Source organism: Charadrius vociferus, unplaced genomic scaffold (genome assembly GCF_000708025.1).
Source record: "Charadrius vociferus isolate BGI_N301 unplaced genomic scaffold, ASM70802v2 scaffold349, whole genome shotgun sequence".
Taxonomy (NCBI): Eukaryota; Metazoa; Chordata; class Aves; order Charadriiformes; family Charadriidae; genus Charadrius; species Charadrius vociferus.
The window spans coordinates 118,515-146,193 of record NW_009650068.1 but is presented as its reverse complement, the minus strand read 5'-3'; the positions used below and the strand labels follow the sequence as shown (position 1 = coordinate 146,193).

Sequence of the window (27,679 nt, the reverse complement as noted above, 5' to 3'; positions counted from 1 at the left end):
AGAATGAACATAAAATGATTGGCTGGGACTTCCATAAGCAACTGCAGCTGCTCAGTGTACGTGTGATGGGGAAAGATTATGAAAACTGAGGAAATGAAGAATCGTGAAACTCAAAATGATATGATGAAGAGAAATCGGAATAACACTTTCCGTGGAAACATCTGTTTATAATAGTCGACTGCTCCATTTGTCCATCCTCCACAAAATTCTTTTTGAAGTTTGGATATGGCCGCAACTTCTAGACTTGCTTCTTATACATATTAATCTGCGTAAATAATGAAGTATGTGTGTAGAAGTTTAGTTGGCTTCACTTGCTGTTGGTAAAGGAAATACTACTTTGCTCTCTTGAACTTACAGAGGATACTTTTGTTAAAACTTTGGAGCCTGCTAGTTTAAACTTTGTATCTTCTAATGCATGTTTCTGGTATATGTGCAATTTCCAGGCTGGAAACTATGATACTTGTTTACAACACCTAAATACCCTTCAAGACATAAACAAAGATGACTACAAAATAACTTTGAATACTGCTGTTGCGGAGTTCTGTAAAAGTAACCAGACAACAACAGACAATTTGAGACAAACACTTAACCAGCTGAAGAACCAGGTAATGCAAACGTATTGAGATGGTACTTGATTTTGAGTGCTATTAATGGTGGTGAAATCTTCTAGTAAAATAGGACTAAAACTTCTGCCCCTTGTCCCTGAGATTTAATAAAGGAATAAGAAAGTAACATTATTTTTAAACCTTGGAGTCTGATTAATCGCTTAGGACACTTGTTTTATAGTTCTGGTTTTAGTTATTGTTGAAATTGATCTGAAGCTGAAACATTTCAGAGATTATAACCATAGAAAGACCTGCTATATTCTTTCAGTAGAAAGTTCCTTAACCTGAAATAGTTTGTGAAATAATAAAGAAATGAAAATGTTACTTTACTACTCAATTGACAGCTTTCTATTTCATTGTAAATTTTTTGCTGGATTTATGTGGAACAACGATGAAGTTTATTAGCTTATAACTCTTACTGACCTATCTTTAGACAGATTAATACCTTTGGATTATATTTTAAAATATTTGGCACTTTTGAAAATCATAGGTATTCAAAGTTTAATGAAATGAGTGTTGGGTTTTTTTTTTTCAGGTTCACTCTGTTGTTGAAGAAATGGATGGTTTAGATGATGTTGAAAATAGTATGCTGTACTACAATCAAGCTGTTATTTTGTATCACCTGCGTCAGTATACTGAAGCTATATCAGTTGGGGAGAAGCTATACCAGTTTATAGAGCCTTTCGGTAGGTAGACAGAAAGAAGAGTTTTTTCATGCAATAACTACAGAAAGATCATTCAGTCTTCCTCACTATCAGACAAGTGATTTGTAATTTGCTTAATATGGTTCTAAAAAAAGAACGTAGGCTTTGTAATGAAGAATTATGTTTTGCTTACATGAAGGACAATTGAATTGGGGGGAAGGTACTTCAGCGGCATTCAGCAGGCAAGTATAATGAAACTGAAATGGATTTTTGACAACTTTAAAAGGTATTTATGTAAACAATATGCACAAGCTAATTAAATTATTTAAAATGTCGTATTTTGAGTCATCATACAACTTCATGGGTGGGTGTGTATTTGTCAGGGCACTCACATTTTTAAGTACCTGCATTAGGACATACATAATTGTATGTGCTCATATCTGAGTATAAAGTCTCTGGCTTTTATGAGCTATGGTACCCTGTGTAGTAGAATTACCACACTTGTATGAAATAACTTAATAATCCTCGTTGAATTTTAGAGGTGACAAGGCTGTATGTCTGTGTGTGTCTCAATAAATTGAGTAAATGCTACCGTGTTTCTCCTTCAGTTCCTCCAAGTTTTCAATATGCCTATTTGGGACTCAGTCTGTGAGGCCAGCCAAGCAGAGATGTCTTTGTGCGGAATCCTTTCAAGTTCTGTGGGATTCTATGTGTGCATATGGCTCCATCTATTTAGACACTGTATCTTTGGGGCTGACCTGCTTAGACCAATTGTCAAAATCTCTAAAGATGAAATACACATTAAGCTGTCTTTAGTCTATGCTTTTATGCTGGGTACTGTTTGAATAAATTACCTTTTTTTTTTTTTTTTTCAGTATATATACCACATTGTGTAGATGTCTGCATTTTTTTTCTCATGTAAAATATTTTTTCTCATAATGTTGCGTGGAAGCACTTCATAGTAAATTTTTTTCTTCAGTCATGTTTGGAAGGATTGGTATTAGAGCTGTAGAATCATTTTTATTTCTTTGCTTTATACAGAAGAGAAGTTTGCCCAGGCTGTGTGCTTCTTGCTTGTAGACTTATACCTGCTAACTTACCAAGCTGAGAAAGCCTTGCATCTGCTTGCAGTTCTGGAAAAAATGATTTCACAGGGCAACAATAACAGCAAGAATGGAAAAAATGAGGTAAGCTTAAAATCATATGAATGCCACTAAGTCTTTACCAGAAGTATGCTTTAATTCAATCCAAAATTACTCTTTCAAAATACTTTTGAATTATGAAACTATGTTAGATCACCTGTAACTTCAGACAGCAACTTATATGTGTTAGTAACTGAGTTAATGGTATACAGCAGCTCTTTATTCCCTCTCTGTCACCCTTTTCTCCTACTTCCAGGGAGCTAAGATGTGTTTCTTAAGTCCAAGACTTGCACTGGAAAGGCAGTTGTCGTCTTCAGGGTCAAATATACAAATATATTCCTTGCTTGTCTTGGATTATGACCATATGACACCCTATATTTGAAAGGGAAGTCGGTGTCAGAGAGGAATTGCAATTGCATACTATAATATGGGAAATCAAGCATCTTTTTTACATAGTATCTGAAAGTATGAGACACATTTTCCAATTAAATCTTTCTTTATGTGTCTGTTGGAAAAATCAGTAGAATGAGTAGTGGCTTGGAAGTGAAAAGAGAACACTGTAATCTTTTCGTGTTGATGGAATGTCACTTTTAAGATAAAACATTTTATCTTTAAGTACATAGTAATTCTGCTGAAGAAAATATTAAAGAGAGACTCTAGAATGTGTATATCATCCTTCTGGGTAAGAGAATTCTTAAAATACCTCAACTGCAGAGCAACATAGCATACCAGTAATGTTAATACAGAATTCTGCTATTCATAGGCTGGTGTGATTGTTGGTGGATTTTGACTGTTAAGCTCAAGTTACAGTGTTTGGTGGGATGTGTGTTTTTTAACTATTAAAATACTTATTTTTCTTCTTCATGTGAGATTGATAAAAATACCTTATGAAAGAATCTGTAAACTGAATTTAAAAGATGACTAATAGTAACGTTTCCTTTTTTTTTTTCTGTTTGACACTCAGTCAGGTAATAATACAAATAAAGATTCCTCAAATCAAAAAGCTGAGAGTGGAGCTTTAATAGAAGTTGCTAAATCTAAGATACATCAGGTAAGTGTCTGCATGTTATTTATACAAGTTCAAGTTTTTCTTAGAACTGAGTGCCATCTACTCAAATCTAGTTCAGCATGAACTGTGATACTCTCTCCTTGAAATTCATGTTGTAAAAAAAAAAAAATAAAAAATTATCTAACGCTTCCTTTTTGTAAGATCCCCGTACAGGAAAAACTGACCTAACACAAAACCCCTCTTATTTTAGTCCCTGCAGTTTATCATAATTTTTTTAAATGGCAGTTAACTGCACTGACTTTGTCTGTTAGACCTCCAACAGTCCAAATCAGCTGAGGTTTTATCTCACTGTATTGTTCTGTGGAAAGACATGTGAAGAAACAAAATGGTTCTCTATCAGCATTCACTTATTGGTGTTTTCAGTTTAGTAGATAAATGTCTGGAATTCAGAGGTTAGATTATTTTAATTAGTTTGTCCTTTTAAGTGCTAGTATCTATGTTTGAATGTAGAGTAGATGTTGACCGTTGAGCAAAATGTGCATCTGCGTACTGTATAGTATGAAGCCTATAAACTTGTTGAAAGTCTGAATAGAATTTCTTTTTTAGGAAGGCTTTTTGAACAGCTTGTTACTATCTATTTTCAAGATGCATACAAAATATTCTGTAATAAATCTCTAGATATGGTTCATCTTGCAAACCTGCATAAGCTATTGTTTTTTAACAAATGTAATTTTTTAACAGTATAAGGTGAGAGCCTATATCCAGATGAAGTCACTAAAAGCATGCAAAAGGGAGATCAAGTCGGTTATGAATACAGCCGGGAATGTAAGTATTTTTAAGGCTGTTGATTTCTAATCTAGATCTGTTCTCTATCTTAAAACAGAATTTGCTAACTTTCTTTACAAACAAAGGTCTTACTGAGGATGAATACCTGAAATAATGCTTTATGTAGTCAGCTGGGTTTGTAATCTTTTTTCTGCAAGTGTAATTAATGTAGAATTTTCTTACTTGCGCTGTTTTCAGTTGCTCAGAAAAATGCACTTTAATGATACCAAAATAACAGTGAGTCATTATATAATAAACATATTCAGTTTGCTTTATAATTTAAGCAGTGCAAAACAACTTTGGTTTACTGTAAATGTTGCAGGTATTACAAACTTCTGATGTCATGGTGGTTTAAACCAGTTCATAAAAGATTAATTCTGGGATACGCAGTTTTGGGGGCTTTTTCTTTTTGTTGAAATATTTTGGAGGCTTACCTCTTGCTCGAAAGCAGTTTCTTTTTTTATATAGGAGTTCTCAACTCAGAATTACGTCTACCATCCCAGATAAATTCTACATTAACTGAGGAGCAGGGACTGGGAGGAGAGTGCTTCCCTTTTGCTGCCAGTCTCAACAGCTGCTAGTTTGACAGAAATCCTTCTGGATCATGAGGTCTCTGTTGGCAGACCAGGAAGATCACAGCCCAGGAGGAAGTTGTTGAACTCCACAGGGAGGGAAGCGTGGGGAGGAGTGTGCTAGAAGACAGGTTGGAGAAAGATCCTCTTATACAAAAAGGAGATCCTCTACACTTAGCCATTGCCATGCCAGAGTTCTCTAGAGTAATGCTGGGTGTTAGAGCAGTGAGAAAGAATATCCATAGTTTTGTAGTTCAGAGGAGGTGAGTGTTAATCATGTGCTCAACAAAGAAACACTACTTCTTGAAAGTATTAGGGCCTAAGCCCATGTATTTTTAAAATGGCAGCAGAAGCATGCCATTTTGTGGAGTGATTTAACACTAGCAGTAGAAATCGTAAAACGAGATAATTAACTGTTGTTTTCTCCTTCACAGTCAGCTCCTTCTCTCTTTCTTAAGAGCAATTTTGAATATTTGAGGGGCAATTATCGTAAAGCGGTCAAACTTTTAAACAGTGCAAACATTGCTGAACATCCAGGCTTCATGAAAACAGGTAAAATAGAAAAGCTTCATCCTGCAAGTACTTAAATGTGTAGTATAGTAGAACTACTCATTGATATTAATTTTAAACATATTAATGATTACTTAAGGGAGTAGGCCATGAATGTTATGGGTTTATACGCTGGATAAGTTTTTGTCTTTCTTGTTGTCCTCCGTCATGTAACACTGTTGTCTTTTTCATTGAATGTTCTTCTGAACAATGCAGTGGTTGTTTGTGAAAATGGATTTGTGAAATGTAATGTTTGCAGTGCTCATATTTGGGTCTCTAAATCAAGACATGAAGCAAAAGGCAACGTACTAGATCTAGAAATAAGATTTCAGATTGTACTCAGGAGACTATAGCAGTTGTAATGATGATTGTGAGGGAAAAGCAAATGTTTCATGAAGTGTTAAGGTTTGACTTCTATATTTTAAGTTCCTTTCATATCTAGAAAGTATATATGTGTAGACATGCACAGAAATGTAACAGCACATAAATGTGTATAATTTTTTAGATATAAAGTTACTTGAAAACTATATATGGACAGTGTATATATACACTGACTGTACATGATATTTAAATATATTTGATATTTTAGTTGATTGTTTAAAATGTCAGTTGAAAAATATAAAGAGAAAGCTGTGTCTTGTGTCAGCAGAGTTAGAATTTTAAAAAATACTTGTACTGTAAAACTTCTGAATTTTTCTTATTATGTTCAATGCTGTTGTGATAGTACTCTTAATTTCTTGTGCTGTAAGATCTCTTATCTAGTAGATATTGCTGCATATAGACTGCAGTGAGATGATGGAAGTCAGAGTTGGCCCTCTGAGTAAAGTTTGTAAGCTTCTGTATTTACAGATAAGTTTCATACAAAATATTTGCCATAATGTCTATTCTAGGATATTTTGACACTTCTTTTAGGATTTACTGTAACTTATCTTTATGACGGTTTTTACGCTTAAAGTTCTCCTTATAACTTAAGATTTTCTGGAAAGTTTTATTTTCATATAACTTTTCTGCACAGCAGAATGTTCACTTAGTAGTCTTCCTAGCTTATTATTAAAGTAACATCTGGTTAATTTGTTAATGATCTGTTTCTTGGTTGTTTGGATTTTTAGGGCGGGTTTTTTTTCTTTTTTGTCAATGATAACCCTGTAGAGCTTCAGTTACCAGCAGATAAGTCAAAAGGTTGATTTTCTGTTCCTTACTATTTAGAAGGAGGTTCTTACATTGTTACCTGAACAATGTGTATTTAGGAAGGAGAGCACGTTTCCTGCTTGTATGGTTAGGTTGACATATTTTTTTTATTTTATAAAGCTTCGGCAGGTAACATCAGTTGAGAATTTCCTTTTTACAAGAGCAACCTGTTAGAAAACTTGAAGTGCTTGCATGCTAAGTTCATGGAAACCTCCAGGTGAACTTACTTCAACTTGCAATCTGTCAAATTGGCTTTAGACCTGGCTCTCCTAGAATATGGTGCACAAGATCTGGAAACCTCCAGCTGTTTCTACATAGGTCATTTCAGGTCAACTGTCCAAGAGAACTAGAATGGTATACAGAAATGTAGGTTATTAAAATGTTTGCAAGGCAGCGACATATCTGCATAATCCATTAACATCTCACTGAAGAACATGTTTAATACCATAATACACTGGCCCATGCGAAAGTGGTGGGAGCATTTTATGGGCTCAGTGACATTTTTCAGTTTATTGGTCTTTTGCTGTTCTCTTAGGTGAATGCTTAAGGTGTATGTTTTGGAACAATCTTGGCTGCATCCACTTTGCAATGGGAAAGCACAATTTAGGAATTTTTTACTTTAAAAAAGCCTTGCAAGAAAACGATAATGCATGTGCACAGCTAGGAACGGGCAGCTCAGATCCAGGTAAGACTTTTAAGAGATGAAAATAGATGGTAGAAGGGGGGTGGGCAAATCAAGAAAATAAAGGATAGAAGCTTTCAGTAATTATATCAGCAAAATTCCATTTCCATCTCTTAGCACGGGACAGGATAAGGAGGGTGAGAATTTTGATTGTAACTTGATTTCAGAGTATAGTTGCTGCTGACAGAAACAGATTATAATGGAATGTGTTCCTTTTTTGCTGTTTTCTTTGATGTGCCACGGGGCTGGGGCAATTACTTCTCTTTTGTTTATAGTCTTTGACCATCAGTCAGGAAGGTATGACAAAATAAAGTTTCTGTGAACTACTGCATCGTTATAGATGTTATTTATAGTCCTGCTGACAGTAGGTAGAATCATCAGGACTTGAAGGATGGAGGTGGGGCTGCGTTGTGGCATTAAACCAGGACAACGTGGAAGGAATCTATTTACAGAGGGAGGCTAGTGAATTTCTGCAATGAAAGGGGGTTTTGGTAGTTTTTGGGTGTTTCCCACAGCTTCCTCCCTCCTCAAAGAGTTGTGTTTTCGATTCTCCTGAGCTGCACATCCAATATGATGCAATACTTTTCTGCAGGTAAAAAATTTTCAGGGAGACCCATGTGTACGCTACTGACTAACAAACGGTATGAGTTGCTCTACAATTGTGGAATTCAGCTCTTGCATATTGGGAGGCCCCTAGCTGCCTTTGAATGCCTGATTGAGGCAGTCCAGGTTTATCACTCAAACCCTCGTCTTTGGCTGAGAATAGCGGAATGCTGCATTGCTGCCAATAAAGGGGTAAGTAGATTTGCAAATTCCTTATTTTGATTGTACTTATGAAATACATGTGATCACAGGAAGAAAGAAATAATACCTTGAGTTGAACTATGCATTTTAAAGGCCTAATGTTGCAACACCTCTGTGTAAGTCCAGATTAACTATTTTTGTGTATATGTGTGTTTGCGTCTTTAATCCAAAGCAGCAACAGGTGGAGGAAAACCACCATAGAAACAGTGTCTTGAGACCCACTCTTAAATTGAGTTTTCTAAATTCAGAAGAAATTGAGTAGGCTATTTGAAAGATTGGCCAGAGATGAAACAAAAGCACGTAAGTGGCTGTTAGAGCTGCTTTTCAGTAAAGTTACAAGTTTCTTGCTGGAGAGACTGGTTAAGCATGATTTTGTTTTGGCAATTTACCATCACACCCCTTTGGCAACTCATAATCTGAATGGGTAATCCTAAATTAGTCTGAAGCACATTAGATTTCTCCAAGTCATCTGATGATTTACCATTATCTTGAAATAATTTTAGAAATAAACGTAAAGATATTTTTTGGAAATAAACTTGTATTATTCTCTAATGAGGCATCACTTTATAACAAGAAGCACTTATGTTCTTTTTGTAGTGAATGCTCTCTACTTCAAATGTACATTCTAACATTAACAGCTTGACTTGCTATTTATGGATAATTTGTGATGCCTCAGCTTTCCACACTCATTTGATATTGGCTGCAAAATCTTTGGGTTTATGTATTTTTATATATATGTAAAACCCATATAAAATAATAACGGTATATATTGAAAACAAACAACAACAACAACAAAAAAACCAATGCCACAGGTAATTCTGTCTTTTTTTTGTGTGTGAACAGAAGAATTAAACTTGCTCGAGATCTTTTCTCTGTACTAAGTTCTGTACTTCAAAGGATTTCTGTTCCTAGCTTGCAGAAATAGCAAGGTGAGATTGAAGTCAGTGACCATTTGTAGTATCTAAGGAAGGAAAATTTTTCTCTCTGCTCTTCAAGGTTTGGTACTTAATTTGAGGCTTGATGCACAGAAACGACTTTGATAACTTCTGTTGGTAATACTTGGAGATAGAAGGGTTGTTCGTTTTTTAGAAAATTTTTAATTTTTATTTTTAGGCTATAGGAATTGCATTACCGCTTCTGAAACCATGAGGTTCTAGCTTAAATTTTAGCTGGAGTAGTAGGAGAAAACATACATCTATCCAGTAGAGATCCTTTGTCTCTACTTCAAGGCTAGATACTACAGTGTAAAAGGTATGACTGAAAGTATGTTGCTACTGTTTTAGCAGACAGTAAGGTTAGTTTTTTGATGTTTTAATGAATATGATTATTGGATCAGACTGGTGAATAATCCTGTTTAAAAACAATATATAGCACTATGTATCATTGGTAGATACAAAGACTCTTGTAGAGGACTACTAAAAGTATTTGGTTAAAGACAAGCTTCCTTCCTGGGATGTTCTTAATTAATTATTTACAGTTTTCTTGATGTACAAGTAATACAAACTTCTTAAACTTCTTTTTTTTTAGTTCTATCTACTGTAAATCCACTGTCCAAATTCAGATGTGGCTTCATTCTATAGGACTAAAAGATAACAAGATGTGCTCTTGATTTCCGCTGAAATCTTTGCACGTGATCTTTCTTTCCTTCTGGCATGTAAAGTTTCATTATTTCCTCACTCAATTGCCCCTAGCGGTTGAGAGAGATGAGACTGTAGTGTGGCTCACCTAAAAGTGATAGAGGCTTGAGGAAGCAGAGATCAGCCTTCTACATCCTGGAGCTGTGGCGATCACAGCCTCTGGGGAACTGAATCCCTAACTGCTGAAGTTTGTGGAAACCTGCTGAGAGCAGACGTATTGCATGTCCTCTGGGGCATCTTGGTTTCAACTTGTTGATCCGTGTCTGTTCAGGATAAACCTGTATGTTAAAATTCAGAGGGCTGGGGACAGGATCGTTTGTTCTTAGAACAGAAAACGGCACCAAAATGGTACGTCTGTGAAATTAAGAGATACTGTACTTGATTCCCTGTGAAACTGTAATTCACCCCTTGTGTGTGGGGGCGTGATGATGTAATCTATAGTTGCATGATCCCATGCAGTTATTTCCACAGTATGCCCATTTCACTCAGTGCATGGGATGGATGGGATTAATTGAACAAATGGCTATATTCACTCTATTCACCCCCTCCTCTGAATTCTCTCTGTTTTCGCTCTCTGGGTGGCCTCTGTGTCTTTATTTACTGCACACTATCCAAATTGTCCCAAATACAAATTTAGCAACTTTTCCCTTGGGAATTTCAATAGTGCTCATTATTTTGGTGTCTCTATTTAAGAAAAGTTGTTATTCACAGCTCTGTGGAGAGGTTTGCTTATGTCCCCATTTTGCCGGCACAGCATTGAAGCTTCAAGAGTGTTGGGTCAAAACCGGACTGACTTTGTGTATGTGCTAGCTGTTGTCAGATAGTTCTGAGTACTTAGTTTTACAAAGCACAGCAAGTGCAGGAAGAACAGCTTTCTTCATAACCGTTTTGCAATTTTCTGTGTCTATCCTGCTGGTTACGAGTCACACATAGATAAAGAAGACGGAACTGATCATCTCTAGTGGAAAGCTGGGTATGGGAGACTGGATTAGCATAGGTTTTGCGGCAAAAAAAGCAAAGCTAGGGTTCTGTTTACAAGGACAGTGTTTAGCAGTCTGGAAGAGGGAAATACAGACCCTTATGGGGCGGTGTCTTTATTTACTGCAGACTAGCCCAAGCAGTAGATTATGCCAGGCTCCTGAAACCTGGCTTTCTTCCTGCACCAGTTGTAATCTTGTGTGGTGTACCAGAGACCTTGAATTCGTGTCACAAAACCAGCTTGCTGTTTCCTAAATTTGTAAACTTACAAGAAAAAAAATACTTTGGATGCTGTTAACTTAAAGGCAAAGGGGAAGTGTCTTTAAATTATAAGACAGATTTGCAACATGACAAGTGAGGCCCTAAAATCAATAGTGTGTTTAATTTGACCTTGTAACTCTATTTGCAATAATATTCCTTGTTATCTAAGTATGGATTCATATAACACTGAACACTATACAGAAAAGTAATTTAAATGAAGCTAATTATCGCTGACTTTAGTGTTTTAGTTTATAAAATATAGATGGAAGATGATTCCCTTTCTGCATTTTTTAACACCTTTTCCAAAATATGCTTTATATCCAAACTCATTGTATGTATTTTTTCATTTGACAGTAAATGCCATTATAATGTCAATGTTCTTCTTCACGATACATTCTGATAAATTTTCTGAAAAGTGATAGCTATTTAAAATACAGACTTAGAATAAGTTTTTCCTTACAAGTACAACTTTTCATCACTAACTTTACTTACCAACAAAGTTAAGATAGCTCATGGTAAAACAAGCAAACAAACTTCAGTAAGTATGGTGTAGAGAATTCTTGAGACTGACAGTTAGGGTACTTTAAGTTCATTTGACCCCCCGAATGTTTGCATACTCAAAAATCTGTTAAACAAGTTAATTTAATGTAACTTTGCGTATGTTGTGGTTCAGCTTCATGCTCCCCATGTAACAGTTTGAGAGTAGCTTTTTCAGAGAGTGTTTTGAATGCTATGTAAGCAGGGAGAGAACATGGCAAGCATTACAGTGCCAATTCCGAATGTTATTTGGCTGATCTTCTTACGACTTTTTTTTTTTTTAGATATCCTAGCAGTTCTTTTAATATGACTTGGTTCATTGTTCTTTTGCTTTCAAAACAGAGGAGAAACTAGGTCAGTAGGCTATCAGACAAGCTGTCAGAACTAATCTGTGATTACACTGTGTGCAGTAAAATCCCTCTGCAGTACAAAGACAATAGAAGGTGCCTGATCCTTCATGGTACTTAAGATTTAAAACTGTGCCCATATAAACTATTAATTCTTACATTTTAGCTGGGGTTCAAAGTCTTCTTCTAGCTTTCACTTATTTTATCAAGCTCTCGTTCAACAGCCTTGATATTTTAGTGCTTTTTTTTTCCCCCCCTTTTAGACATCAGAACAAGAGACTAAAGGCCTTCCCAGCAAGAAGGGAATTGTGCAATCTATAGTAGGTCAAGGCTACCACCGTAAGATAGTCCTAGCATCCCAGTCAATACAGAATGTTGTTTATAAGTAAGTATGTTTTCCATGGCCTCTTTATTTTATTATCATAGCTTTGTTAAAGATACGTATTTGTTTATCAGGAGTTTTTAAAACTGTCGTGGAATAACTGTTCATTTTGGAATTATTAAGGTAGGGGAGAGAGGCATGCTAAAATGATGAGTCTTACTTGAACATCATTTGGATGCCTCCTCTATGATGGCCAGCAGAGGGCTTAACTGTGTATTCATTGTAACTAAGAACGCCATTAAAGCTTAAAATTGATTTATCTGAAATTTATATTTCCAGTTAGCTAAATCTGTCCTCTTTTTCTCACTTAAAAATACATATTTTCAGTAATCCACTCTAGAAAAGTGCTGAAAAAATGTAGTTGCTCTGTCATAAAACTTCAGGAAGCAAAGTCAAGAAAAACAAGAGAACTTTTGGTAATTATGTAGTTGAATCTGCTCACTCTGTTTGGGCATCATGGTGTACTTTCCATATGTAAGAATAGCGAGATACGTATGTATTCATAAATTAAATGTGTTATATTAAGACATGATTTAACTTTTTTAGGATAAAGTTTTTTCTGCAATCGGATCTTTCTGGAGCTCTGCTTTTATTTTTTGATTTAGTAGGATTGCTACTCACTGGCTAACTTCTGTGTCTCTTTAAGTGATGGGCAGTCCTCAGCAATACCTGTAGCCAGTATGGAATTTGCAGCGATTTGTCTAAGAAATGCCTTGCTGCTACTGCCAGAAGATCAGCAGGAGCCAAAGCAGGAAAATGGATCTAAAACTAGTAATCAACTGGGGGGAAATACAGAAAACAGTGAAACCAGTGAAGCATGCAGGTAAAGAGAATTGCATGTAAACCTTTCTTTATGTCCAAATTAAGTCTGGGCTGACAGTCTGTGTCTGCTGTCTATGCTGTTTGGCCAGGAGAAAAAAATAATGTACTTGTAAATTCTCAGAAGTGTTGGGATATGCAAAGAAATTGTTTAGGTGCTCATTGTTTTAATTGCTGGTATGCTAATTTAAGAATAAAATACTGAGTTGATTCCTACCAATCCTAACAACTTTAATAAATCAGACAGTGAAATTCTTTTTTTCTCTGGCTATCTTATTTTCTGTGCTGCAAATGTTATGTTTTCCCACACCCTCCTGCAGTGCATATTAGTTTTTCTCTAATTGTAAGTGAAGTTTCACATGTTACAGTGATTCTGTGTGTGTGCACGTGCACCAGGTACTTGATTCAATATATAAATGTCTAGCAACTCAGTTGTAAACATTTCCCCATGATCAGACTTGACATTCATCAGCCTTAGTATGCTTTGTTGTGTTTGTTTTAGACTAGAAATGGGAAACTGGATTTAGAAGATAAATACGAAAGCAGCACGGAGCTGTTGCTTAATAAATTGCGTTTTACAAAAAAAGACTTTAAGAAAAAACTTTTCTTCTCCTTAAAGCTTCAGAAAAACTTGTAGACCATGTATATCAAATGTTAAACAGCAGGAAGGTGCTTTAATTTTTTGCATTGATCCTGATGTGTTCTGAACTTCCTTTTGAAGAGTAACTTTGTTGGCTATAGCCTGCCCTTTTATTAATGACCATTTTTAGAAAGGAAGAATTACAATAACTAATCTGGAAAAAGTGGCTATGTTAGAACTCGAACTACTTAGAGGAATGAAAAACCACAATGTTTCTGTCAGACCCAAACACAGATAAATTCTAAGAAAATAAGATCCATTTGTTACATGGCAAGATTTACCACACATACGCTCTGTTGCGTAGGCACAAGGTGCGTCCCCATGTATTCTGAGGTTGCCTGGGGAGGGACTAGGGCTGGGTGTTGGCGGCTGTTACTGCTACAACAATATTTGAAGGCTGTTCTCTGTAACCCTTTTTTTTCCCAATGACAATGTCTCCTGTCAAGTAACCAAATCACTTATGAACTTTGGCATGGGAGGGTCTGTTTCTTTTTTGCTTATTGAGGTTGGAGGTTGTGAACTAACTGGTAATCTGTATGCAGCCCATTGAGGCGAAGCTGTTCTGGTTTAAACGATACTTCGGTTTTAAGTATATGGAGCCCACTGAATAGCAGTGATTTAAAAAATAAAAAATGGTGGCCCTTATTCAGACAAGACCTTTTTTGTTTTGTTTTGAGGTTTGTTTTTGTTTGGTTTTGTAGGAGTGAGGAAAGGAAAATATGCCCTGTATGGGAAGATCCTTTACTACCTTCTGCTTTCAAAACCAGATTCATCTTCAGCTTAAAAAATGTAAAGACTCCCTCATATCTGCCAGTGGTCAGTGCCAATTTCAAAATGTCCAGCAACAAAGCAGGCTGTTCTTGAATTTGTGTGTCACATTCTGAAAGGTTTGCTGAGGGTTTGTTCCTTCTGATGCGAGACCCTCTGCAAGAGAACAGTAAAAGATATTTGAATTTGAAGAAAATCACACTAATTGAACAAGATGGTTTTGAAGCAAATCCCACTAATTGAGCAGGCTGACTCTGAGACAGATTCTTCTGTTTTTCTGAAGAAAACAGTGAATACTTTCAGTGGTTAAGGGTATTTTTTTAATCTAATTTTTGGCAAAGGCATGAGGTATGTACACTACAGCAGTGTTGAGTACAGTTTTCCTTGGAGTCTGTTGCTATCTGTTTTGAAGGTCTAAGTTAGAGCTATCTTACTTGTTTGTAATAAATAGTTATGAAACTACATCAGTGAAAAAGTTCTTGTTAGGTGGACAGACTCAGTTTCAATCCTGATTTTTTTTATTTTTATTTTTTTATATATCTGTTGTTTCTAACTGTCAGTCTCTCTCTGCCAAGGTACAGCTGTTAACCCTCTCTTCAATTCCTCATTCCAGGAGGGTGTCTTTCAGCTTATTGGAGAGCAAAGTTGCAGACTTTTTAAATAGAGTGAATACTTGCTCCCAAAAAAAAAAAGACGTTTTGAAATAAAAGTAAAGGCACCTAGAAGTCTAAAGGAAGTTGTAGCACTTTGTGGATTATCTTTTGAGTATATTTATGTAATTAGTTTTTAAGGTATCTAGGGATAGTTTACTGCTTTTCTTACAGGCTAAATGGAGAGGCTACAAATGCAGCGAGTTCTGCATCTTTCCAGTTTAAAGTTCTTGTCCTGCGCCAAACTTCAAAAATAGCTCAAGGCTGTGGAGAATGGCGTGGGTTGTTTGGTCTGTCGGTCAGATCCTTTCCAGGAAATGTCCCTCTTCTTTCTTCTCAAACAGAACAGTTAGGATAAGGGCATGTGCCTCAGTTTTTGCATAGCTTAATTTCCTTGGTTTTTGGCTATAGAATTTTTGCTCTCCTTTTAAATAGAGTGAATAAATATCGATGCTTATTACACTGGAATTTTTTAGTTCATTATTTATAGTCACTCCCTATAATTAATACACTGTTTTTATTCTAGCAATAAGAGTCATGAAGGGGATAAATTCATTGCGGCTCCACCTTCTTCGCCTTTGAAGAAACAGGAATTAGAAAATTTAAGGCAAGTAAATAATATAAAATATTCACCACTAAATGAGCCCCCTCTTAAACTGTGCTGTGGTTCTGGGGTCATTGCTGGCCCCTTTTTTTTTTTTTTGCCAATTGTAACATTGAATTTTAACTGTTTATTTAAGGATACCATTTTTCAAATGTGTGTGCTTCCTTTCTTCTGGGCTTTGAGTTTGAACAAATAGAAACCATCCAGAATTTCAATTCAGAAGGTAGATCAGTTTGATCTCACTGCTATTGGCTTGGCATTATATATTGGGCAAAACAAAACAAAAGAAAAAATAATCAAGTCCCATAAATGACAAAGCTAAAAACCTGATAATGGCTATTGTAATTGGTGGAAGGGGTGGAGATTACTGTATGGTACCTTTTCCCTTTATAGCCTTGATAAGGCTAGTTTGTAATTCAGCCCCCACAACATTATATGTTGGTTGGATGGGCAAAAAAAATGAAAATGGTAAAAGCAGCTATGCTGCTTTCAAATGAGAGCAGTGCTCCTTGCAGCAGAAGTAAATCTATAATTTGCATAAAATAGAAAAATTGCCGCTGTTCCAGGCATTTGACTTCTTCACCATGAAAGAACAGAGGTGAAAAAGTCTACAGTCAAAATTTATGTTCTCAAAGATCCTTAAACTACTTGTTCAGCAGTCTGAGTGCTCTCCAAACAGAGTAACTCCTATGTGCCTAAATAAGTATCATGTTATCTGGAACCTCTTTACTTTTCCCCAATAAGATTATCATTTGCTGGCAATGTTAATTATTTCAGGTGGCTGCCAGCCTGTTGAAAATCTCTCTTACTATAAAGCTTGCACCTGTTTAGAAAAAAGAAATCCGTTTTAGGTTTCCATTAGGGACAAAGCATACAGTAATTTCCCACTTAAACTCTTGGGTAAACACTCTGTTCCAGCCGAGCCCCAGGTAACCTGTGTTTTATAATGACCAGCTTAACCTTTACTTTGCTCCACTATGTGTAGCAAATCTACTTGTATTCGTTTAAAAGCAATTTAGCAGGAATCTGTGAGGAGACATTACTGAGACCTTGATTATTTATTCTGAAGTGTTACAAGAGTATGCTACTCAAAATAAAAAGCACTGGATTGAAAACAGTGATGTGGGTTGGTTGTGGGTTTTTTGGTTGTTTTTTTTTTTTTTTTCCTCCTGACTGTTGAAAATGTGGTTGCCACATGTCAAAATTACAGTGTCACATTGTGATATTTTTTTTTTTAAAATTCATAGTCTTTTCTTTCACAGTCAGCTGTTATTTTCTACTGATGAAACCTGACAACATGTCAGGAAATCTTACCAGTTTAGCAAGAATTACACTGCTTCTGGTAAAGAACATCATATAAGGAAAGGAAAAGTATTGATTGATTTTTTTGCAGTACTTGCTTTGGTGGTTAAATCCAGAGGACTAGACATCCCTAGAGAGTGATTCTGCTAAAACTATTTCTAAGTTTCTGCAAATAGCTGTGAAAAGCAAAATACATTGCACTCAAATGTTACTATATTCCTGTAGACTTGCTAACTAAGCTAAGTGAGAAGATTAAAATTCTTGTCTAGTCAGGGAAAATTAAGAAAAAAAAATTCTGAACATTGGCAAGGATTATTCTGAGGAATAGGTGTCTACTCAATTCAGTTTTTCCCTGTTAAGTCATGGGATTGAAAAACCTCTTGCTTCTAAAACTGAAATGGACAACTTAAATGCTTTTTTTGCATATTTTGTACAGTTGCACATCCTAATAACAGTTTAAAATTACTGACTGAGTTTGCCCCTAAATAGTTCTTAAAAATACCATCTAGAAAAGGCTTATGTCATATGTATTGTTTGGTACTTGTGCACAAAGTAGTTGAGCAGACTATTCTCATAATAAGCAGTAACTCAGTTGCAAGGTTTTAAAAGCAACAAGCACAAGTCTGAGGATATCAAAAGTTGCTAAGAATTCATACATAGGAAGTGGAAGCTCCAGATTTTTTTTCAGACTTTCTTCTAAACAATTCTGTTCCTCTCTGCTCATCCTCCAAGAAGACAATTCCCCTGCTCTGCTCTCAGCCTGTGGTATGTTTCAGTGCACCACAACAACCCAACACTTTAGGATACATCAAGAGTAAAGGAGTTCTGGTAGACCACAGTGCTACATTTAGAAAATTTTGTGGATTTTATTGTAAAAGTTGAGATGGATAGCAACAGACTTGTAGCCTTTTTCTCCCTAGATTGAACAACTTTGTGTGAGACTGTCGATTTTCCCCTTTAAAGCAGCTAGAAATAAAGGAATAGTTTGATTGCCTGCTTTGTCCTGAATAGATTTGGACTGTAAGCCCATGCTGTAAGATGTGATCCAATTTTGCCCTTTTATTTTTGCATTTCTTTTGACTATTCTGTTGGCCATCTCCAGTCCATCATTATGCTTTAATTTACTTATGTATTTTTGAAGTGTGCATACCCTTGTATTATGTATGATATCACAGGAGCGTCACTGACATTGCTGATCATTTCACAGGTAATACTGTAAAGACTGCCATTGCTCACCAATATACCTTGTCTCTTCTCCACACCTACCTAGTTTTGCCTCATTTGTCCACCTAAAGTTTGCAGTGGTCTCTTTGGCCCTGTCACAATGCTGGAAGCCTACAATGATTATCACCCATAGCTGTTTCGCTGTCTTCTTCCTCACTCTCAGCCACTGTGTAGTTCTCCCCATTTCCCTTTTGTTGGTGCTGAATTTCCCCATTGAGTAAGCACCATCTGCATTCTGTATTCCTTAATGTTTTGGATTGTTTTGCCTGCGTTGAAACATAAAAAGTAGGTAGTTTATATTCACTGTTGTGCTTAGTTAGCTGTTTGAAATTATTTCAGATTAGTGATGTTCTCTAAAGGGTTTATAAGTGGCATTTTTGGTGCCTTCACAGTAAGCTTTGAAGAATTGGATTTGCTCTGGCTCACCCTTTGCCTGAGAAATAAGCCAAGTCAGATGTGGAGTTTAGGTTCTGTAGACTTGCAGTCGGTGTGGGCTGACAAATCTTGTTGCCTAAACCTACACAAGAGGCTCTTTGACATAATCTGGCAGTTTAAAAAAACATTTTTCTTTTTCCTAGTGCAAAGGCAGTTTTATTTAGGGCATGCGGAGGCTCAGTGATGCTGGAAGTCTGCCGTGCTCAAAGGCAACCTGTGGAGTTTTGTCAGAATCCTGACCGAGGTGAAAAACTAGTTTGTCTTTTCCCTTGTGGTGCAATTCTTCTGCTCTGGTTAGCTGTCAGGTCTCCTGAGCGTTTGGCTTAGCTGGCTCAACAATGGATCCAAGTGCACAAGAACAGTACTGCAGGGAAGAAAACCTGAATATTTTCCTCTTCTTTAGATGGCTGTTGCTGAAGAATGTTTTCAGCTCTTGCATGGCTTAAACGGTGACAAGTCCTTAGAGCAGAGGAGTAGGTTTCAGTTTTGCTGGACTTACCTGTTTTGTGATTGGAGTGTGTCTCGTGTTTGAATTTACATTTTCAGAAATAAATATAGGCTTTAAAAAAAGTTGTGGGGAATAGAAGATACATATTGATGTAAAGGGTAGTAGCAACCAATTCTACAGGCCTTGGCTTGCGTCTAAGGGTATTTAGTTTGTGACATTTAGCATCTCTGCTGGTTTAAAAGCTGTGCTTCCTTGAGGCAGAGATGAAAAGAGGCTAGTTAGAAGCAGACTGTTATTACAGAGACTTTTTTCCCCCCATTCCCTCCCCCTCCCCAGTCACAACCTTTCAGAAATATTTTAGGTTTGGGACTTGAGCTGGGGAAGCTTTCCTCTCCCTCTCTCAAGCTTTTGTATGTGTTCAGATTTGATGTGACATCTGGGCATGGTGGAGAGGAAGTGGGGGGTAGGGAGAAACGCTGGAGAAGTTTCTTATCCTGCTTGTGTATAATTAAGGAGCATGCCTCCTGGGAAAGGGGAATAAAGGCACCCCAGGTCCTGCCACGAATTACATGACTTACTGCTGGACCGAAAGTGGGCTTGACAGTTGCCAGAAGGTTGCGCGGTAATAGCCCACCTACCGGCGGGAGAGTCGAAGGCTCTTCTCCCATCGCTCCCAACGTGAGACCCCCGCTAAGAGGGTCTGCTCTTCCTCTCTGGAGAAGGACAGAGTCCGTGCTCACAGCACGGCATCACGGCCTGCGGAGGGCAGAGGCTTGTGTCCTGAGGACAAGGCAGCCTGCACTGAATGATGTCTTGCGAAGTGGAAAATATCCCCAAGTGCTGTGTTTGGGGACGGGGGGAAGTTATTACAAAGTGTGAAGCTTGGCCTAATGATGGCATCCTGATGTGGGGTTATTGTTTGAAGATGGAAAATGCGAGTACTTTGGATTTCACTACAGGAACTGTCAAACCGTGGTTTTGGAAAGATAAGAAAGTCTGTGACGGCAACAAAATGCCACATATCAATCAGAGTCTTGGCAGCAGATTACAGCTTTCAGTTGAACACAAAACTGGAAGTGCCAAATTCTCCAGTGTTTATTATCTCCCTGTGTGCAAACATTGTACAATATAAGAGTGAAACGTGTTACAACTTATTTGATTGCTACTATGTGTCTGTAGATTGTATGCTATAGAAATCTACAAATCTGGTACCCTTTGCTGTAGCAGAAGGGAAGGGCAGGGAAGTACAAATCAGCGTGCAATGCAAAACGGAAAAAAAAAAAAAGAGTGGGAAAGAAAAGTCCATAAGAAAAATGACAGGTGTGATGAGGTCCATCTTTTTTTTAATCTGTTATTAATAGTCAAAATTTCAAAATCTTACTGAGCATAAAGTGGTGATCCTTAGTTTATACTGGTAGAATGCAATGTAAATATCTCCTAATTCAGAGAATGCAGTTGAGGCCATAGATAACAAAACACTAATTCCTTTACTTCATGGCTTGATGCAAAGACATTATTGAAAGTTTATGATTTATTTCTTCAGCACTTAACAAGAAATACATCTTACAGCTGCATTTGGAATCACAGAATTCTCCATTTAACATATTGGCTTTTCCCCCCCCTCCCTTTTTTCTTTTTTTTTTTTTCTTTTTTTTTCTTTTTCCCTCCAGGTGCTCAATACTTGCGTGTAGTGCTTACGTGGCTCTGGCTTTGGGTGATAACCTTATGGCGTTGAATCACGCAGATAAACTTCTTCAGCAACCAAAGCTGTCAGGGTCTCTTAAGTAAGTCTGATGTGGTCATTTCTTCTTTCTCAGCCCTGCTTTTTGCTGGAGAGTTCTGAGTTGAAGCTTCCAATGTCTGTAGCTGCTTGCCAATTCTGTATCTGATGCAAAGAATTGCTTGGCCCGCTCCTGTTCTTGTTGAAGCCCAGACTAAATGTTCATTGACACGCAGGAACGTGAGTCCCCTTGTTTGTGTATGAATTCCATCTAATGCGGAATCTATTGCTGCTTTTGTTGCTATTTGCTAATCTCCAGCCATGGTTCCTGTGCGGTGGCAGGTCCAGCGGGTCCTGATTCACTGTGAGGCTGTGCGTGCTTGTGTTGGCACAGCACAAGGGGCAGGAATGAGCAGCTGGGGGTAGACAACATCAGCCCCAAGCCAGCACGCTGCTGAAAGCTCACTTGTGAAACTACAGCCTCCGAGGGGAAGGTTTGCTCAGTCAGTAGGGTACCAGGTCTTGAGCGTGCAGGGCTGTCACTTTACCTGCTGCTGTTACTTATATAGGTTCCATTCTTCCATTTCTCTTCTTCAGTTCTTATTTGGCACTGTATTTCTTGGAAAGGTATTCAAAGCTTGCTCTGTTTCTACCCACCAGTTCTCAAGCATCTCTGCAAATTCAGAAAAGGCAGCTTCTGACCTTGTTTGTGCATTTGATTCCTATGCCATCCTTCTGACCTTGTTTGTGCATTTGATTCCTGTGCCATACACAGGATAAAATAGAGCAGATTTTTTTAGGGTAGTAATGGTATTTTTCAATACTGGTAATGTAGTTGAGGAAAGCAAGCTAACTTGTGCTTATTTTTATATGCTGGCAGCATACTCTAAAATGGTCCGTGCCAATTAAATTCTTTGGCTCCCATGCTTCAAACTACTGCAGAAGCTCATCTCTTTTGCACTGTCATTGTATAAGCAAGATTTTAGAGGAGTTTGCAAGGTAACACATAATTTTGTGAAGGCAGTGTTACCATTACATAATGCAGATGACAGTTTTTTGCAAAGACAGAGCACCCTGTATCTTGGTCCCAGGAAACTAGGCTTTTGTGCAGACTGGGAATATTGAGCTGTTCCTCTTTTCTGAAGTGAAATAAATTGCATGTAGAAAGTTATGTTTGCTGTATTAGATCTAAATTGCAGAAGTTATTTGGGATGATCGATTGACATTTTACTTCATGTTTTGTAATTCATTACAACCAACTATACGGTCGGTTTGAAGTGTACTGTATTCAGCTGCATAGCACGAGCGTGAACTTTGTTGCTCAATTTTTGTTTCACATTAAATATTTGCAAACTAAACTACACTCTTGATTGACAGGTTTCCTTCTGTAACAAAGCTGAAAAGGAAAGCTGCTGATTAGCTGAGCTGAACTACGAGTGTCAGACATCAGACTTGCTTAATTCTTTTGCATAACCTGCAACTGGAAAGATGTTTGTGCCCCATGGACAGGCCTGTGTAGTTGCTGTCCTTAGAAATGCAACTATCTTACAGGATTAGTTTGATTTTTATTGAATGTAAAGTCACTTAACACCTTAAATTATAGATGTATCTATATCCTGGGGTGTTTTTGTGAGAATTCCTTTTTGAATTCTCTGAGATAAAGCTGTACCGAGGTACTGTCTTTCTGGAATGGCAATTCCTGTCATTACTCAGATGCAGAATTTTTCACCACATTAGTGCCTAAAAGCAGTAAATGGCAGAACTGGGTATTATGACACTACTTTACAAGCAAGATAACTTGCATGCAGGTCCTTCAAGTAATAGTTTTCATGTGCTTGCGTTAAAAACTGCATTCAGTTTGTCTTGTATAACAAATCGTGGGGGTTGTTACGCTGACATTTGTACCTAACCCTTTGCTGTTGTAGGTTTCTTGGGCATTTGTATGCAGCAGAAGCTCTCATTTCTCTAGACAGAATATCTGATGCCATCACTCACTTGAACCCTGAGAACGTCACTGATGTTTCCCTTGGGATCTCTTCAAATGAGCAGGATCAAGGTTAATGAATCCACACTTCATTAGAACTGATTTTGCTTTCAGCTGCCTTCCTGCTGTAAATTTCTGTATACAAATATAATGACGATTAAGACATCTTGTTTTAAGACCATAGGTTGGGGGGGGGATGTTTGTGGTTCTTTTGTTGTGTTTTTGTTTTCCTGGCTTTAGTTCCTACCTTGTGTTTGGTTTGTCCTTTGCGTGTTTGTCATTCCTTTGAAATGGCTAATTCGGTAACATAAATAGAACTATATATTGTAGCATTCTGGCTTGTTTGAACGTAACACTTGAAAGTGGCTTTTGTTAAATATGCAATTATGGTTAAGTTTGGGCTTCATACCTTCTCTTCCAGCTTTTCAGTCTCTAAACCCAGGCTTTGGAGTATCAGTGAAGTCTACTTACTGTGTTTAGTGAGAGATAGGAGTAGGGGGAACTTAGTTAACCTGTATCTTAATCTTCTTGCTGTGCCTCCAGCTGGGTGTATATTCTAGAACAGAAAAATACTTAAGAGCCCATCTGTATAGTTGAGTGTCCAGCAGCTCTGATTTCAGTGACATGTCTGCAGTTTAAACTTCACTGTACTCACCTGCAAATCTAAAAGCTCTTAGAGAAGCAAAAGATTAAAGATAGGAAGTCTTAAGTGGCATAAATTCTTGAGGATGCTGGTATGTTTTCCCTCTTTAATGTCAGACCATGAAAAAAGGAGCAAATTTGTATCTTCGTATTATTTTTGTAGTAAGTATTAAAAAAGCTTACAGAACATAATGGTTTTTATGGATTTTTTTCTTTGCAGGGTCTGACAAAGGAGAGAATGAGGCGATGGAATCTTGTAAGTACCAGCTACCATAATCAGCAGAGTACAGGAACTTACTTGGCCTGTTCAAAAGAAAAATGTAAAGAAAAAAAAGAATATTTTTTTTCTTAATTGCAGCTGGCAAGCAGACCCCACAGTGTTACCCCAGTTCAGTCACATCTGCAAGAACAATGATGTTGTTTAACCTTGGAAGTGCTTACTGCTTGAGGAGTGAATATGACAAAGCTCGAAAGTGTCTTCATCAGGTATGGAAAACAAACCTCAAGACAGCTTTTCGGGATGAATGTACTTCCTTCAAAGTGCCATTTAGATCACAGCAAATCCTGGTGATTTCATGGCTCAGGTTTATTTGCTGATTTTGCTGAGATGGCAGCTCTCTTCTAACTCTATGAACCAATCTTTTTTAGTAACATAAAATAAAGGAATTCCAAATTTCTTATGTAAGTAGTTCGATACTGCTGTGGGAAGCATTTATGGGGATTTTTAGATCATATCAAAACAGTGGAATGTAACTAGGAAGCCATTTGACTTTTTCTAAGGTTTGAGGTTTTTTAATGGTTCAGTAGTAATTGTTTTATGTCAGAGGAGAAAGTTCTTGAGTTTACTTCTCTCTAATCAGTTAATAATGCCATTTAAGCTATTAATTTCAAGGCTGTGAGAACAAACTGCAGTTCTGCTGGAGGTATGTTTCTTGCCTTCCTCTTGTCCCAAGAATTCCCAAGTACTGCTTCTGAAACTCTGTCTTCACTTCGCCTGTGTCATTTGGTCTTTCTTATGGCTGGGACTGATCTTTCAATTATGTGTTTGTCTCTTTGCAGCAATTCCTGTCTGTCAGGAAGACTACTCAAATGCATTATTGAGCTGCAAACTGAAACAGCGGTCTTCCAAATTACTTCATAGTAGTTGTATAGGTGAACAAGTTCAAATTCTGTGAAGTTCTCAACTGCTTAAGGCCGTTGTCTTGCTTTTCCTTTCCTCCTGAGGCCTCTTAGGATTGGGCAGGTGTCTACACTTGGGCTCTGTAGCACATGTGTAAAGCCCAAAGGAGTGTAAGGCCACGTGTGGATGTAAAGTGTCGTATGTCTGCATCTACAATAAATTCATTGACTGCATAGCTGAAAAATATTTGTATATGGAAAGCTGATGAATGATCCTTGTTAATTTTGTAGTCTGAACTTTGGAGCAGTGGAGGTTACCTTTTTCACTTGTCATCTCACCAGGAAACCACAGTAGATTGGCCCAAGAATTACAGACTCATATTAACATAAGCGTACAGCAGATGGTGCTGCTAATTAGTGCGAAACAATCTTGCAATGCAGATAATCTTTCAGGCTCTCCTTGCATGCATTAACCTGATGGAGTGTATCAGTTTGAAAAAAATCTTATCTTAATTTAGGAGTTATTTGGTTTTGTTAGCCAAGGTGATGGTATCAGTCTTGTCAAGGGGCACTTTCTTTGAGCTGGATGTTTCTCTTAAGCGCTTTTTCTCCCCACATTCTTCTTTTTCAATAAGGCTGCTTCGCTGATCCACCCTAAAGAGATCCCTCCAGAGGCTATTCTGCTGGCTGTATATCTTGAATTGCAGAACGGTAAGTTTTGAAATGTTCCGTCGACCTAGATTTGGGATGCAAGGGGGAGAGGGCGGTAGTCATTATTCCTAGTCTTTATAGCGTTGTGCCAGTATTTTGAATGACACCCTTTAGGCTCTGTCTCTGTACTACACTGCTGTGGATCCACGTAGCTGCACCTTCATTTCCATAGTTTATCGCTGTCCTGTTCTTAGACACTCCAGACTTCCTAAACATTCATCTTTTGAGCTGAGTTTGTCTATATTTTGTGCAGAAACCAGCCGTCCTGGATAGGCTCAGTAAGACCCTTGATGATGTTTATACTAAGAAAAGGGCTTGAAAGGCTTTTCATTAAGACACCTGCAATCCAAGTTTCCCAAAGAAGCCATGTCAAGGGCTATGTAGCAAGTGCTGTAACAAAGCCTGTAACATTGGTAACTCTCTCTTCCAAAATCCTTCATTTTGAAGGTTCACTGCGTTTGCATGGCTGGGGGAAAGCTCTACATAATGGGAAACAGGAAAAATTGCACTTTAATTCTGCAGTGTAAGCAGACTGGTACAGCTGCACCACTGAAGCTGTCATGGTTGCGGACCTGTGCCCCTTGAGGCTTCATATCTTCGTGTTGTGAAATGCTCGGTGTGCTTCTTCCCCTTCAGTTGTCTGCATTGCAGGCAGGCAGAGGGTGAGAGCATTTGTATTCAGAATTGAGACTTCTACAAAGCTTTTCTTAGAAAGACGTTTCGAAGTTTGGAAATTTTGGAAACCTTTCTTTCTGTAATGAAAAGTAGTACAGAGCAGAAGGGAGTAGAAAGTGAGATTTACATCTGTGACCCCCTTTGAAGTATATAGCCAAAAGGAGCGAAAGACTTTTTTTGTTGTTCTATAAATGGCAATAAAATGGTGCATCTCTTCTGAAGCTAACACTTTAGTGAAAGAAAAGTATTTGATAAGAGGGAGAGATGTTCTATTCAGAACTTAGCGTTTTTTCTCCTACAATTTTATCAGGTTTTTTTAGCAAAGAATAAATTTTCCATTTATATTGGTGTTTATTTGATGGGCCATGCGTACAGTTGAAAATGAAATTTCTTCTTTAAAAGCATGTTTTATATAGACCCTTGACATTACTGTCGGTAATGTCACACTGAGGGTATTTTATCTACGTCTCACTCTGTGGCTGGGAGAGAGAAGAGGTGCCCCTCAGGAATTTAAAAGGTGCTCTAGCATCTTCCAGCTCTGAGGTAAAAGCTTGATGTCTTCAGCTAAGAATAGGTAGAATCAAGCAGTCCTGTGTTTTCAAATTTTCTTTTGTCTAATGCTTTTCATGTCTGTGTCAGCATTTCACTGAACAGGAGCACGGCTAGTGTGCGTGGCCTGGGCGCAGGGCTGGCTTGTCCGCTCTGTTCTGAGAACAGTGATTTGTAAGTCACACAAAGGTACTTTTGGTTTTGGGGTTGTTTTTTTGATCGAAAGCTGTCTTGTAGGTAACACGCAGCTGGCACTGCAGATCATCAAGAGAAACCAGCTTCTCCCTTCTGTGAAAACACTCTCCGACATGCGGAAGAAGCCCGTTTTTCAGCCAGTCCACTCAATCCAGCCCATTCAGATGCCAGCGTTCACCACTGTTCAAAGGAAGTGAGCTGGTGCTTCAACCTGCTGCTGCCCGGCCCAGGAGGGCTTGGGATTTTGTATATTTTTTTAACCTAGGACACCTGCATACCCCAATTGCTGGAGTGTGTTCATTTATGTAAATTTTTAATAAAACCTGTAAACAAAAAGGCATGCTTGGAGATGTTTGTCATGTTTCCTTCATGAAGGAAAAGAGGTTGGTATCTCTTTTTAATGTGAGTGGCAGTTTACTTACCAAAAAGAAGCAATTAACCAAGTGTGTAATTTGGCTCTTTTTGAAGAGAATATATGGGAGGGAAGTGACTGGAAGGAGAATACCATTTCCATGCTGAAATACCAGTTGAGCTGCTGTGTTGGCTGCTGTGTTTTGACACAGGAGCTATGGTTTTGTATTCCTCAAAGAGGCTTCAGTCCAACTTTGCTGTGTTGATGTAATTACAGTCCCCTGCCCTGCAGCAGCTGGCAGTTTGTTCCTTGCTGTAGTTGAAGCTGTCCCCCCCGGACGTGGGGATGGGGGGGGATGTGGGGGGGGACATATGCAGGTAAATGGCCTCGGGGCAAGGAAAGGAGCTTTTTTTTTGCAGGCCATAGCTAATGGTGGAAGAGGTTTGTGCCCCTTCTGCTGCCCCTCTGAGTTTCCTGTGGTTAAAGCTTAAGTGCAAGTAGCACAGCTCCAGCATTAACAGTGCAAGGCCCTGGTGCCCAGTGGTAGCAATTGTCTTCTAAAGTGTCTTTCTATCCTCCTTAAACCTCAAAAGGGTTAGCAGGTCACAGGGCCTAAGAGGTTGTGGTATAAGGACATGCGAAGGCCCTTTTGGCAGTGTACGGCAGCTAAGCATTACTGA

General features: G+C 37.9%; 1 protein-coding gene across 1 annotated transcript in view; it reads left to right on the top strand.

Moving 5' to 3' along the window:
• CNOT10 (CCR4-NOT transcription complex, subunit 10) overlaps positions 1-26,983 on the top strand; it is a 47,151-nt gene extending 20,168 nt beyond the window's left edge. The window contains exons 3-19 of the mRNA XM_009891974.1: positions 444-605; positions 1,141-1,291; positions 2,291-2,436; positions 3,356-3,442; positions 4,142-4,225; positions 5,232-5,349; positions 7,070-7,219; positions 7,809-8,011; positions 12,044-12,165; positions 12,809-12,985; positions 15,566-15,646; positions 20,723-20,836; positions 22,698-22,828; positions 23,619-23,654; positions 23,757-23,884; positions 25,153-25,228; positions 26,690-26,983. Coding sequence (XP_009890276.1) covers positions 444-605; positions 1,141-1,291; positions 2,291-2,436; positions 3,356-3,442; positions 4,142-4,225; positions 5,232-5,349; positions 7,070-7,219; positions 7,809-8,011; positions 12,044-12,165; positions 12,809-12,985; positions 15,566-15,646; positions 20,723-20,836; positions 22,698-22,828; positions 23,619-23,654; positions 23,757-23,884; positions 25,153-25,228; positions 26,690-26,844 — 2,121 coding nt within the window. The 3' untranslated portion in view covers positions 26,845-26,983. The remainder of the gene's footprint in view (positions 1-443; positions 606-1,140; positions 1,292-2,290; positions 2,437-3,355; positions 3,443-4,141; positions 4,226-5,231; positions 5,350-7,069; positions 7,220-7,808; positions 8,012-12,043; positions 12,166-12,808; positions 12,986-15,565; positions 15,647-20,722; positions 20,837-22,697; positions 22,829-23,618; positions 23,655-23,756; positions 23,885-25,152; positions 25,229-26,689) is intronic.
• Positions 26,984-27,679: the final 696 nt, after the last annotated feature.